Source organism: Hemiscyllium ocellatum, chromosome 35 (genome assembly GCF_020745735.1).
Source record: "Hemiscyllium ocellatum isolate sHemOce1 chromosome 35, sHemOce1.pat.X.cur, whole genome shotgun sequence".
Classification (NCBI taxonomy): Eukaryota; Metazoa; Chordata; class Chondrichthyes; order Orectolobiformes; family Hemiscylliidae; genus Hemiscyllium; species Hemiscyllium ocellatum.
In genome coordinates this window covers 12,862,397-12,877,331 of record NC_083435.1, presented here as the reverse complement: position 1 = coordinate 12,877,331, position 14,935 = coordinate 12,862,397, and the positions used below count along the sequence as shown (strand labels likewise).

At 41.0% G+C, this 14,935-nt stretch overlaps 1 protein-coding gene across 3 annotated transcripts; it reads left to right on the top strand.

Annotated features, from left to right (window-relative positions):
• Positions 1-1,069: 1,069 nt before the first annotated feature.
• On the top strand, positions 1,070-9,289 carry LOC132832746 (FK506-binding protein-like). 3 transcript variants are annotated; one of them, XM_060850872.1, is made up of 3 exons: positions 1,070-1,682; positions 2,566-2,656; positions 7,694-9,289. In XM_060850872.1, the coding sequence occupies exon 3, from the start codon at positions 7,830-7,832 to the stop codon at positions 8,757-8,759; it is 930 nt and encodes a 309-aa protein (XP_060706855.1). In that variant the 5' UTR covers positions 1,070-1,682; positions 2,566-2,656; positions 7,694-7,829; the 3' UTR covers positions 8,760-9,289. The 3 variants fall into 3 exon arrangements, with proteins under 3 accessions (XP_060706855.1, XP_060706854.1, XP_060706853.1); XM_060850871.1 differs by having other exon boundaries at positions 1,070-1,693; XM_060850870.1 differs by having other exon boundaries at positions 1,070-2,419.
• Positions 9,290-14,935: the final 5,646 nt, after the last annotated feature.

The following is a 14,935-nucleotide window of genomic DNA, read 5'->3' as shown; positions in this document are numbered from 1 at the left end:
AGAGTTTTCCATAGCTCCTTAGCTAACATTTATCTCACAATCATCATCATTTCTGTGTGCACCAACATCAAATGGATTGCAGCAGTTCTAAAGGCAGTTCCTCAAGACTAACTAAGAATTGGCAATAAATGCTGGCAGAGCCAGCAAATCCCACATCCCATGAAAGAATAAAATTTTAAACAAGAAAAGATTTGGTCATTATTTATGTTTTTGGACAAATTAATTATTGCATTTCCCTACATTGCACAAAAGGCTACATTTCACGAGTACATTATTAGATGTAAAGTAATTTCAGACAATTGAATGTGTAATCTCTGGCAGACAGACATGAGACTTTTGTTATAGAATCATAGAGGTCTTCAACACAGAAAAAAAGCCCCTTGGCCCATCAAGTCTGCACCTTTCAAGGTCGCAGATAGATAGAACAGTGAAGAAGGTATTTGATATGCTTTCCTTTATTGGACAGAGCATTGAGTACAGGAGTTGGGAGGCCATGTTGCGCTGTACAGGACATTGGTTACGCTACTTTAGGAATATCGCATACAACTTTGGTCTCCCTCCTATCGGAAAGATGTTATGAGATGTGAAATGGTTCAGAAAAGACTTACAAGGATGCTGCCACATTTTGATATTTTTTCAATGAAATGAGGATTTTGTGCATCTATTAGCTTACATACAGTGAGTCTTGCATTATTCATCTTAAGTACAAATAACTGGATGAAGTCTTCAATTCAGCCTTGAGTGATCCTTTGGTGTAAAACATCACGACCTGAAAAATTAATTCTGTTTATCTCCCTATTGATACTGCCAGACCCGCTAAGTATTTCTAGCTTTTGCTGCCTTTATTTCAGATTTGCAGCTTCTCCAGCAATGTCCAAACTTGTTGCATGGGTATGGTATACCTTTTCTACTTTTAAGTATTCTCTGCCGTGTCCTTACTCTCTGAAGAAATATGCAGATAAAATCAGGACCGTGGTAAAGTCACAGCTCGAAACGTTATTATTTCTGTTTGCCAACATAATGCCTTTGGCAACAACAACAGCTTTGACAAAGCAGGAAGTGAACAGTTGGCTTCAGATTTTTCAGGGCTGCTATGTGGAAAGTCGAGACATCACACCGTGAGCTCCTTGCTCCATTCGCCTCAGCGTTTCTCTCTCCTTGGATCACAGCATTTGAAGGGGCCACTCTCGAGTTCTGGGTTGCATTTCAGCCTTCCACCCCTCCTGATTTGTACCCACATGCTGGGGAGAGGGAGGGAGGAATGGGTAGGCCGGATAACCACCCTTCCACGGCGCTGCTGCTGCTCCTGGGCCTAGCTCTGACCAAACGCAGCCGCTAACAGGTCCAGGCGGGTCGCGGCGGAGGGGGTCGCTCGGCGCGGCTGCCACCCTCCCTTCCCTGGCTGTGGCCGCCGTTGTCCAGAGCGAGGGCTCTCCCAGAGCCCGCCCGAGGTCATCCGCGAGCGACAGGCGTGCGAGGGCACAGCTGGCACCAGGACCAACACTTGAGTTCCGCTGGCGCACCTTCCCCTCGCCCGAGCCCCGAGTTGGAGTCCATTCCCCGCTCAGCTGTAATCCTGACCGCAAGTGCGGTGCGGAGGTGGGGGGAAGAAATTCTGTCAGGCCGATGTCGTCGTGGCAACCGAAGGCCCGTCGTTAAGGAAGTGACGTCGACGAGACCCCGTATGCCGGGGGTCGGTGACAAGTGGAGGGGTTAGGGGGGCTCGCGGCACGGGGGTTGTTTTTGAATCTCGAATCGTCGTTGGTCCGGGTCCGCGCGCCCTGGGAGGGGAGGACCCTGATTCGCTGGCACAAAACCGCACGCGGACGCTTCCCAAAGCCTGGGAGGGGACGAGGGGAATAGGACTTCCTCATGAGAGCGTAGGCTTTTTAAAGGGTGGGCACTGTGGCTTGTGTAGGGGCCCGGTTTCTATGCCAAACCTCGGGCGACAGTCTGTGCAGAGTTTGCACGTCCAGCTTTCCTCCCACAGTCCAAAGATGTGCAGTTGAGCTGGATTAGCCATGGGAAATGCGGAGTAATGGTTGTGTGGGGTGGGCTAGTGCATAATTGATGGACCGGATGGCCTCTTGCCGCACAGCAGGGATGCTGTGACTTTTACTGAGGGGGGAGGTTCCCACTAGAAGCAGAGAGAAGGTGGGGTCATTACTGAGTAGGATATTTGCTGAGGAGGAAGGTAACTGAGCAGAGTGTTTGTTATTCAGGATACAGATGGGCATTTATTGAGGGGAGAAAGGTGGGTTTTATTTACCGAAGGGAGCAAGATGGGTTTATTTCCTGTAGGAAAAGAGGAGGGGTTGGTTAAACAAAATGGGAGGTAATTATGTTATTGGAGGTTGTGGAATACATTTTAAGCGTGGGGTGTGACCCAACATGAAAACGCATAATTTCCAATTTTAGGGTAACTTGTTTTATTTAATTTTTTTTAGTTTGGTAGAGTTAAAAATTATGCTACTTCTAAAATCTTTTTTAGGGAAATGTAGCATATCTTTCTCATGCATGCTCTCTATGTCTTCCTGACCTCTTACATTCGTGCTATAATGGCAGCTACATACATGCCTCCAGTGAGTGTATTGCTCTAATGTGAACTTGCAGATCATGTGAGGGGAAACAAACCCAATCCATCATTGCTGCTTATGTAAGTATTGGTGGTTTTCTGCCACTTTGTTGCAATCGTGTGAATGTTTTTGCAAATTGGGAACTCTGAAATATAACTAGTTTGAATGGTAGAGTAGGTTTAAGGGCTTGAACAACCTACTCCTGTTCATAATTTGTAAGGTTCTTCATAAGAGATCAAATGTCTTCTGAAATTAAAGAAAATAAATTTCTCCTGTGCAGTGCGAAAAATGTCACTCATAGGGAAGCCAAATGTTTTTCTGGTTCTGACCTCCAGGATTCTTTCCACACAGATGTTTCAGTTGGAGAAGCAGGATGAGAAACAATTTCCTTCAGAAACCATAAATATTTCATATGGGAAGAGTAAATAAGTTGATGGAATGTAAATAATAAAATATTGAAAAGTATTGAGTAACAGAGGGACTCTGAAATGCAGATTCCTGAAAATAAATAAGAATCCTTACTGGAAAGGGCACAGCGGGATTAGCAGAAAGAAGTTTCAAAGATGTGGCTAGGTATGGAGAATTTGTCAAGAGAAACAATTGCATAGGCTGGATAGTTTGGAACAGTTTAGCCGGAGGGGAAACGAAGAGTTATCGAGACTCAAAATGTTAGCTTGCTTTCTCTCCATGGATGTTGCCTGGCTTGCTGTGATTTCCAGCACTTTTTGTTTCCAGTACAGTTCCCAGCATATGCAGTAATGCAGTCAGGTGAACTTTGTATGTAAATCAGTGCCTTTTTTTCTGACTGCAAAGTCACAACAAAGAGTCAGAGATGCAGAACATAACAGCCCAAAAAAGATCATTTGTCCTGTGGAGACCATGCTAGCTTTGTCATATTTCTCTGTTCTGTTCACATAACCCTGCATATTTATTTCTCTCAAGTGCTCATCTAATTTCATTTGAATGTATTGATCATCTCCCCTTATTACATCACCTTCGTAAGCATCACGTTTCAGGTCTTGAACAACATTTAGGCAATAACTGCCAGCGGCTTGTGGATTTCATTATTTGTTGGACTGATACCATCAGATCAGCTGCTTTTGTTGAGAGAGTTTTGGGAGAGCAATGTGAACTAATCCCTGCTCCAGACTTGATGAAAGTTCCTTTCAGTACTGTCAAATTTGTACACCATGCACAATGGTGAGATGGAAGTAATAATTTAAGTTGTGGAATTGATGTCCCTGTACTAAATCTCCCACTGGTCTGCCTGACCAAACTTGTTATAATACATGATCATAATGAATGGTGGTGCTGGCTCGAAGGGCAGAATGGCCTACTCCTGCACCTATTGTCTATTATACTGATGTCGGTACTCATCCTAATCTACCATCTTTCTCAAATTCCTTTCCTATCTCCCTTTTTCAATCTCATCCTGTCCATTAGACCCATCTCCTGCTCTCATGATCCCAGTTTACACTAAATAGTTGACCACCCAACCTTTTAGCTAAAATCCTTCATTCTTGGATAGATTCTGAGAATGTTGTCTGCACCCTTGCAGGGACTCTCTCATCCTTCCTAAAGTGAGGGAAACAAATGGATGCAATATTCTAGTTATGGTCTAACAAGACCTTATTAAAGATTACCATAACATCCTTCCTCCTATACACATACCTCAATTTATATTATCAGGACTACAAATGCTTTGTTGTTAATTTTCTCATTTTGTTCTGACACATTCAATAACACCTGCTCAATGCCTACAACCCCCAATTCCCCATCTCTTTAAAATTGCTCTGTTAAGTCTGTATTGGCTGTCCCTATTCCTTCTGCTGATAGTAAAAGAATGCAGTTATTTCCTCTCCCCCACTGAATGCTGGGGATTATCACTGCCTACTATCCTCTGATATGCAAACAATCCTATATCATGGGTACAAAAGTGAAATATCAAAAATGCTAGAAATAAAAGAAGAAATGCTATAAATACTCAGGAGACAAAAAAAACCTGCAAATGCTGGGATCCAGAGAGGCTGGAAGAACACAGCAAGCCAGGCAGCATCAGGAGGTGAAGAAGTCGATGTTTCGGGTATAACCCTTCTTCAGGACTGGGAGTATGGGGGAAGCTGCAGATAAAGGGGGAAGTGGGGGCAAGGTAGTGAAGTGGGGATAAATGAAGACAGTTACAGGGTACGACCAGGTTGGTCAAGAGGTCATACAGCATCTGTAGGTAGTGAAATGGAGTTAATATTTTAAGTCAGTGACTTTTAACAGTTCTGATTATTCACGTACTTCATGGTGTTGTACTATATTGTATAGTTTACATTCACTGTGGTAAATTTGCTGCTGCTGCTGCAATGGCTATTTTCCTTCAAAAAATGTAAGGTCAGCCAGGGTTCCGTCTCTTGCATGTTACCCAGATACACTTTTGAAAAGTGTGTGAGACAAACACAAACAAACAAAAGTTGCAGATGATGGCGATTGAAATAAAACAATACTAAAGATATACTCAGATCTGGCAGCATCTGTGGAGAGAGAAATAGGGTTAACATTTTGAGTCCAATGATTCTTCTTTGGAACTGATTGTGGGTTGAAAAATAATGTAATGCTATTGACAAGGAGAAAGAGGAGCAAGTGGAGAATGTGCCCAAACATGGGCAAAGGGAGTGCTAATGGTAGTAAATGAGATCTATTTATGCAAAATAGATATAGTTGATAGGTGTGAATGTTTAAAAATAGGTCAGATCTGAAAACAAGACCATGACATCAAGACACATGTGGAGCAAGAATGTTCTCAAAATGGAGGACCTGGCCATGTTCATACTCTGAAGTTGTTGAACTCCACATTGAGTCCCAAAAGCTGTAAATTCTATAAGCAGAAAACAAGGCGCTGGTCCTCAAGCTTACATTGGGCTTTGCTGGAACACTGTAGGAGGAAATATTGGAATGATTTAGCACCACAGATCAGATATTTAATGTCCCTGGTAAAAGCCATGGTAGCTGCCGTGCTTAAAACTGCATTCAAAGCAGGGAGTGGTTATTGGGTGCTTTTTCCCTTTATCGTTTGAGATGTTAACATCACTGCTCATGCCTAGTTGGCCTTCGTGACGTCATGATGAGCTATCTTAAATGTTGCAGTGCATGTGACTTGAGTCATAGCGATATACAGCATTGAAACAGACCCTTAGGTCCAACCCGTCCATGCCGACCAGATATCCCAACCCAACCTAGTCCCACCTGCCATCACCCGACCCCCCTCACCCTAAACCTATGCCCTCTAGTTCTGGACTTCCCGACCCCAGGGAAAAGACTTTGCCTATTTACCGTACCTATGCCCCTCATAATTTTGTAAACCTCTATAAGGTCACCTCTCAGCCTCCAATGCTCCAGGGAAAACAGCCAAAGCGTGTTAAGCCTCTCCCTATAGCTCAATTCCTCCAACCCTGAAAACATCCTTGTAAATCTTTTCTGAACCCTTTCAAGTTTCACAACATCTTTCTAATGGGAAGGAGACCAGAATTGCACGCAATATTCCAACAGTGGCCCAACCAATGTCCTGTACAGCCGCAACATGACCTCCCAACTCCTGTACTCCATACTCTGACCAATAAAGGAAAGCATACCAAACGCTGCCTTCACTATCCTAGCTACCTGCGACTCCACTTTCAATGAGCTATGAAACTGCACTCCAAGTCTCTGTTCAGCAAGACTGTCTCTGACCTTACCATTAAGTGGATAAGTCCTGCTAAGATTTGCTTTCCCAAAATGCAGCACCTCCCATTTATCTGAATTAAACTCGATGTGCCACTTCTCAGCCCATTGGGCCCATCTGGTCCAGATCCTGTTGTAATCAGAGGTAACCCTCTTCGCTGTCCACTAATCCTCCAATTTTGGTATCATCTGCAAACTTACTAATGGTACCTCTTATGCTCTCATCCAAATCATTTATGTAAATGACAAAAAGTAGAGGACCCAGCACCGATCCTTGTAGCACTCCACTGGTCACAGGCCTCCAATCTGAAAAACAACCCTCCACCACCAGCCTCTGTTTTCTACCTTTAAGCCAGTTCTGTATCCAAATGGCTAGTTCTCCCTGTATTCTGTGAGATCTAACCTTGCTAATCAGTCTCACATGGGAAACCTTGTCGAATGCCTTACTGAAGTCCATATAGATCACTTCTACATCTTTGCCCTCATAATCCTCTTAGTTACTTCTTCAACAAACTCAATGTGAGACATGATTTCCCACGCACAAAACCATGCTGACTATCCCTAATCAGTCCGTGCCTTTCCAAATACATGTACATCCTGTCCCTCAGGATTCTCTCCAACAACTTGCCCACCACCAATGTCAGGCTCACTGGTCTATAGTTCCCTGGCTTGTCCTTACCACCCTTCTTAAACAGTGGCACCACATCAGCCAACCTCCAGTCTTCCGGCACCTCACCTGTGACTATCGATGATACAAATAACTCAGCAAGAGGCCCAGCAATCACTTCTCTAGCTTCCCACAGAGTTCTGGGTTACACCTGCTCAGGTTCTGGGGATTTATCCACCTTTACCCGCTTCAAGGCATCCAGCACTTCCTCCTCTGTAATCTGGATATTTTGCAAGATGTCACCATCTATTTCCTTACAGTCTATATCTTTCGTATCCCTTTCCACAGTAAATACTGATGCAATATACTCATTTAGTGTCTCCCCCATTTTCTGCGGCTCCACGCAAGGCCGCCTTGACGATCTTTGAGGGGGCCTATTCTCTCTCTCGTTACCCTTTTGTCCTGAATATATTTGTAAAAACTCTTTGGATTCTTAACCAAACCCTCAATTTCTTTAGTCATCCAGCATTCCCTATACCTACCAGTCTTTCCTTTCACCCGAACAGGAATATACTTTCTCTGGATTCTCGTTATCTCATTTCTGAAGGCTTCCCATTTTCCATTTTTAGGTATTTAGGTGCTAGACTTCTCTTAATTTTTTTTAAAGAAGCCATGAACAGGAAGCAGTGTGATCAAGAAATGTGGTGAACATATTTTAAATCCTCATCATTGATATTTTATTTTTCAGAAGTAAACTGCAGGTCCTTTTTGAGTGCATTGATTTCCATATTTTCTCTCCTTACAGATGCTGCCAGACCTGCTGAGATTTTCCAGCATTTTCTCTTTTGATTTCCATATTGGACTTGGGAGCCATCAGTACTGTCAAATTCGTACATAATGCACAGTGGTGAGATGGGAGTAATAATTTAAATTGTGGAGTCATGGCAGTAAGCCAATTGAATGAGACCTTGGCAGCCACTACTCTCAGTGATAGACTAGAAAATGCTCCCACCGAAGAACAGACTAATCCTGAACCCTTCACTTGGACATGCCCAGATGGTTCCTTCGTGAAGAAAATTCTGCAGAGAGGTAGTGGTCTCGATAAACCCAAAGAAGGTTCAACGTGTCGTGTTTGTGTGGACGTGGAACCCTCCAGCAGTTTTGATGCAGGGACCCATTTCCAAAACGGGATCAATCAGTCAGTTGAGCTGATTCTTGGTGAGACTGATACACAGTTTGTAGAACTAATCGAGAAATGTGTTGAGACTATGCTTTTGGGAGAGCAATGTGAGCTAATTCCTGCTCCAGACTTGATGAAAACATTCACAGATTGCAGAGAAGGACTGAGAATAGTTGTGAAGCTGGAGGAGTTCACCCTCCAGCGGGACTCCTGGGAAATTGGATTTGAGGAAAAATGGCAGATGGCTATGCATCACAAAGCTAAAGCCACTGAGCATTTTAAAAGTGGGAATCTTTTTGGAGCTGCACTACGTTATGCAAAATCTCTGAAGCTGCTGGTGACTGTGAAATATGATGTGCCTCTTGAGAAAACCAAGGAGTATGTCCAGGCCAAAAAGGCCTTGTATTCAAACCTGGCAGCCTGTCAGATAAAACAGAAGCAGTACAGAAATGTCATCCACAACTGCTCAAAGGCACTGGAGATTGAGCCAGACTCTGTGAAATGCCTGTACCGAAGGGGTCAGGCTTATGCCTCCATTAATGAGTTTGACAAAGCCAAACGTGATTTGAAGCGAGTACTGAAGTTGGAACCAGCAAACTCTGCTGCTGCAGCGCAACTTCGAGTTCTTATTGAACAGATCAAGGCACAAAATGAAAAAATGGGTAAAGCAATGAGTAAGCTGTTCATCTGAGAGTGTACACATCAGGATGAATCAGAAAAACATTCTCTTTCATTAACAGAGTAGTACTTGACCACAGGAGAATTTCATGTTTTGGACTAATAAATGTATCGAGGATGTTTCATTAATTATATTGTGTCTTGGGTTATAATGCTATAAAATTCTTTTATAAGAGATCAAGAAGACTGATTTCACATCGTTATAAGACAAATTCATTTTTATGAACCCAAACGGTCGTGCATATAATGAAAATTGGTCATCACGCATGATTTGATGAATAGTTGAAGACGTGTAATGAGGTTGAGTGGTTAACTGGAACTGTAAGTAATTGCAGATTGTATTAACTCACTAAGTAACTACTGAAGTTTGTCAGTATGTAATTATCTGATGAGGGAAGTTTCTGTATTGCCAAGAGCCTAGCTCCTATTATGTGAAAGCATGGATTTTTGATATTTTCAACTGTGGTACCTGTTATGTAGAGTGTAAACTTTTAAATAAACTGCCAAACTTGCTGTGCAATGACCCCTATTAAGGCAGGTGGTTTTGTGGATGAATGTTAATCCAGATAGATAAGAATATGTTTTGTGAATGAAGTACAAGAATTAAATTTGCATCAGTGATTTCAACTGAATAGGGGTTGATTGCAAATTCTGTTTAGATTGGGCAATATGTTCTAGCCCCGCATTTTATCTGAAAGGACTTAGTATGGCAAGTTTGCTTGACATACTGCACTGTTGAAGAACACACTCATGTTACGACATTGTGTAAACCCTCCTGCTTAATTTAAAACGAGCAACGCAGAAAAGATTTATCCTGTGCAGTCGTCTGCAAAAAACGTGCGTGGCCAAGAACTATTTTTAAAGTAAAAATTAACAACTTTATTCGGTTATACGTTAAGAAATAATTAACTAACGAACAACTATTCACAAGTTCTTACTTTAGCCTATCTTTTACCTTCCCTTCTATAATTCTTGTCTGATAAAACTCCCAATTAAGGTTTACAAAACAAAACATCTTATCTCAACAAGGAAACTTTCAGTTCTTCTATTTGGATCTTCCTGTGTCTTTTCTTCTTAGGAATTCTGCATCACAGGTCACTGATTGGAAATCAGTTTAAGAAACATTTTTTCAGGCAGTCTGTTTACATGCTAGGGCTTGGTGGTCCTCCTCCCACCTGTTCAGTTTTCCCCCGGTCTTATACCCCAGAGCATCACAGTGTGTCATTGGCTTTTAAGATTGTCAATATACTCGAATCAAACTTGATTGGAGTTTGATACTTTTCAGGGTGTAACTTAAACTGAGCTAATTCAAATCTGTTTTTTGTTTCCAGGCAACCAGCTGTTCCAGTAGCTGGAGCGCACATTACATTGTGTCTAGTTCAGAACACTAGATGCTGTCACGCTTTAACTCTCAAAGGTATAGTTCACCCACATCTTCATAACACTTATTAAAGTTGTCCCTGTCACTCTACTTAGTTGACTCTTCTCGGTCACAACAGCTTATGAATATCTGGAACTTCATGGATCTCAGGAATCTTGTCAGCTAGTTAATTACCCTTGTCATCAAATTGAATGTATTCATGTCGGGCATTGCAGCCAGGTCAGCAGCTGTTGCATACCTGAGTTCTGTTATAGGCTGGGTAGGAGTTTTGTATGTCTTGTCTTAACATTGAAATGAAACTCTTTCATTCTGGTGTTAGATCATCTGATGATGAAATTCCTTGTTGGCACACCATTTACTGCACATTCCAAGAGCCTGATCAGAATTCCTGCACCTTGGTATGATGCTCTTAGACCCATAATATAGAATGTTGTACCATTAAGCCCAATGTGCTTGTGCAAGCTCCCTGTCTCTTATCCCCTTAAGACTTTATATTTTTAAAAGGAAGAGAGATATTTAATTGAATTTAGCGTTTACCCCTTCTTTTCTGGTTGTGCATTCCACACCATCTTAACCCTCTGCTCATATATTCTGCTATCCTTTTAAAAATCTCTCTCTTTTATCTATTTTCCTCCTACCCAATTTCTTTACAATCTTTTCTGTTACTCCGATGTTGACAGTTTCATCCCTCTTCTTCAGTGAAGGTGGATATAAAATGATTGAATGTGACAGAACATTAAGTTGTAAGCTATCATCTCCACAACTAATTTGCATTTTCTCATGTCTTTCCTGGACAGATAAGGTGTTGGGAAGATGCTTCCATTGGCAGGAGAGACTAGGGCCTGAGGGTATGACCTTATTGTAAAGGGAGGACCTTTTTTAGAAAGGAGATAAGGAGAAATGTTTTCAGCCAGAGAATGGTGAATTTGTGGAATCATTGCCGCAGTAGGCTGTGGAGGCCAGGTCATTGAGTATATTTAAGACTGAGATAGATAGGTTCTTGAGTATCAAGGGTTACGGGGAGAAAGTAGGAGAATGGAATTTGGCCATGATTAAACGGTGGAGCAGACTATAGGCTGAACAGCCTAATTTCTGCTCCTATGTCTTATGGTTTTATCTTCTATCTTTACATAAGCAAATGCATTGCCAATGTGAGATTAATAAGAGTTGTCACAGGTGCTGTAGAAAGTGGTAACAGTACTAAAGTTGTGAGGAGGCTCCATGCGAAAGTTATGGGTGAGTGATTGAACATTCACCCCAAATGTAAGGCTTGGTATATAAAATACCGTCAGCAAAATAGAATGAGTCTACTTGAAATAGGTCATTTATTTTCAGGAAGCTGAATGAGAAAATGCAAATTAGTTGTAGAGAGAGAGAGCTCACAACTAAACAGCATTACTGGAACAGCTATACCATGAAGCAGTGGTTCAAGAAGACAGCTCTCTAGCACAAGTTTAAGTCCAACTGCGGAAGGGTAGAAAATCTGGCCTCGCTATATACATCCAAATCTGCCAGAAAGAATTGCAAGGAATAGATATTACATGCACACCCTTTGCACAGATGGAGACATGTCCATTATGCTTGGACAAGTTATAAGTTTATCATTTAATGCTGCAGATGAGATGCACAAAGAACTAGTATCTAAAACAGTCCTGCCTGAAACTGCAAATATGTATGCTGTAAGGAATAGACTGATTAAAAGCTCATCTGCCAAAAAGCAAGCTTATAAAACAAGATGTAGAGGCAGAATTAGATTATTCAGGCATTGAATGAGATCATGCAAGTCTGATAATCCTTACCTCCACTTCCCTGTCTTTTTCACACTTGATTCCTTCACTGATTAAAAATTAGTCTTATCTCGGCCTTGAATATACTCACTGACTCGTCCTCTATAGTAAAGATTTCCATCAATTCAATACCCTCGATAGAAGAAATTCCTCCTCATCTTTGTCTTCAATGTGTGATCCCTTACTCTGAGATTATGTCCTTTGGTCCAATACTCTCCCATATACCCTATCAAATCACTGAAGAATCAATAAGATCACCTATCATTCTTCTAAATTTCAATGAGTACATGCTCAATCTACTCCACTTCACCTCAAGACAGTTCTTCCATTCTTTGGATCAGCCTGGGGAACCTTCGAATGTCAGTATATCTTTCCTTAGATAAGGGGACCAAAACTGTTCCAGGTGGTTTGAATAATGTCTTGTATAGTATTAGCTAAACCTCCCAACTTTTATACACTATTCCCTTCAAAATGAAGTCTGACATTCCATTTGTCTTTCTTATTATTCCAGAATTTGGATTCCTCTGTTCTGTAAATTGCTGCTAAACTTCTGACCCAGACCATGTCAGTCAGCTCCTCCCTCGTTCTTTTGAAATTACGCTTATTTATGTTTGTACTCCTCCCTCCCAAACTAAATGTTAAATTCTACCATGTTATGGTCACTGTTTCCTAGGGGACCTTTTACATAATTTTTTAAACTTGCCTCATTACACATCAGAGTCTGATTGCTGATTGGATCCAAAACATGTTTTTCTAGGAAACTCCGATCAAAATTCTTCCTCATTGTTTCTTCTGCCAATCTGACTATCCAAATCTGCATGAATTTTAAGGTTACCCATGATTCATGTACTGCCTTTGTTAGATGCCTTCATTATTTCCTGATTTATTCCCAGCAACATCATATATCTATTGTTAGGGAGCCGAGAGACTGCTTCTGCCAGTGTCAACTTTCTCTTTTAATTTCTTACCTCAACCCAAATGGATTCTACATCTTCTGATACAAGATCATTCCTTGCTATCATAATTATTTCATCCCATACCATCAATGCTACCTCAACACTCTTGTCTGCTTTTCTGGCTTTTAAAAATGTTATATACTCCTGAATATTTAGTTTTGATCTCCTTGTAATTATGTGTCCATAATGGTCATAAGATCATACTCGGTAACCTGTATGGTCTTGTTAATTTATTGGTTTGTGCTGAACACGAGACATATTGAAGTAAAGAGCCATTAACTTTACCTTTTTATCTTTCTTTACCCGTTGGATCATATGTTTTTCTACTTTTGTACACCATCTATTCCTGTCCCATTCTGGATATTATTAATCAAATGGCTGCCCTCTGGTGCTGCCATATTCTTTTACTTTGTAAGCCTATGTTTCCTTTATTCCAACACCCAACCACCGTCAATTAGTTTAAAGTTTTCCCTCCAACACTGTTACTTGATTTGCCAGGACATTGGTCCCAGCATAGATCCCACCTACTAGACCAGCTCCCTTGCCCAAGCAGTGGCCCACAAGCTGAAATCCATTCCATCAGGGTCACCATGAAAGGACTTGGAGGAGGAAAGGCAAGGATGGGAATAAAGATAGGGAGAGCTTAGAGCCCAAAAAAGTTGTATATTTTTTTCGACAGTGGGTGGTGGAATTTTGAATTCTGATATTGTGTTCTCATCTTTTGCATAGCATACATTTTCAAATACATTCAAAGTAATAATTTACACTTCAAAGGTTAAGTATTTTTAAGAATCAATTTTTTTTGACGTAGAAAGATCCATGAAGACTTTTAAAGTGACTATCGTTAAAAAAAATGTAGGCGTCAAACTCTCCTCACAAAGAAGCCTGCAACTTATTTTATATTTTTTCAGCTGAGGTGGTTTGTTATGTCACAAACAAGCGCAGTGTCACTGATGAATCATTTTACACATACTCTCAATAATGAACGATTTAGCATTGTTATGTATAGGAGTAAAGTATTTGCTCCGATCTCTTTGCCCGGGTTAGAAGAGCGATTCATTCTCACAGGTAATGGATCATTGAAATTACTTTGTTGCCTAGTGTATCCTAACATACCGTCTCTGCCAGTTTATGGTGGGCTTTATGCATTCACTTGCTTTAATTTTGTTTTGGTCTTGAAGGCATTTGTTACTGTTTCCTCCCATTGCTGGTTTTCAGTCCACTGTGTGCTCTACTCATATTCATTTTTTGAAAAGGCCATTCAATGCTTCCAGCATGCTCTCCCATTCATTATGATCAAGACTGATTTTACTTCCTCAAATCAATCTTTCTCCGCGCTCTCCATATTCTTTATCTATATTTGTATCCAGAAACCCAGTCAGCTCCTTTGTTTAAATATAATGAACCACAAAGCATTCACAGATCCACAGAAAATTCAAATGTTTTATTTGAAAATTGAGTGCAACATTCTGATATCATTCATCTTATCAGATCTGAAGAATTTTATATTATTTGGTGAAATACCCTCTCAATCTTTGAGTTTCTGTGGAAAAATACAAAATCTATCTAATCTCTCTACATATACAGGATGTCATAGTAATGTCTACTGGACATTACTTTGGGAAAATTCTTTGGGACGTGGGTTGGAATCCCATCACAGTGGACGGTAAGCTTTCTATAAAATTTTGGAATTAGATGCTGAACATGTTGGAGCAACTGGACAGCACTATCATCAAAAGTAGGCACATGTGTAAGAAGTGTTTGCTGCTTCAGTTTTTTCTGTTCCAAAGTAAACAATCCCAATCTAAATAATCTTTACTTATGGCTGACAACAGTATTACCAAAAATCTTCTCTGTACCCTCTCTATTTATCTAAATGACATCCTTAGCAACCAGAACTGCACTAGCAGAATTTGCAAATGATTACAATACAAAAGAAAACCATTCTACACTTTAAGTCCATTTCAGTTCTCTGCAAAAGCAACTCAGCCAGTCCCATTCCTCTCTTCCTATAGCATAGCACTTCTTCATCTACCCTTTTGTCAGTGACAATTGAATCCATTTC

Excerpts from the sequence above, each read along its gene's own strand:
- LOC132832746 (XM_060850872.1), top strand. The coding sequence starts at position 7,830 with ATGGCAGTAAGCCAATTGAATGAGACCTTGGCAGCCACTACTCTCAGT.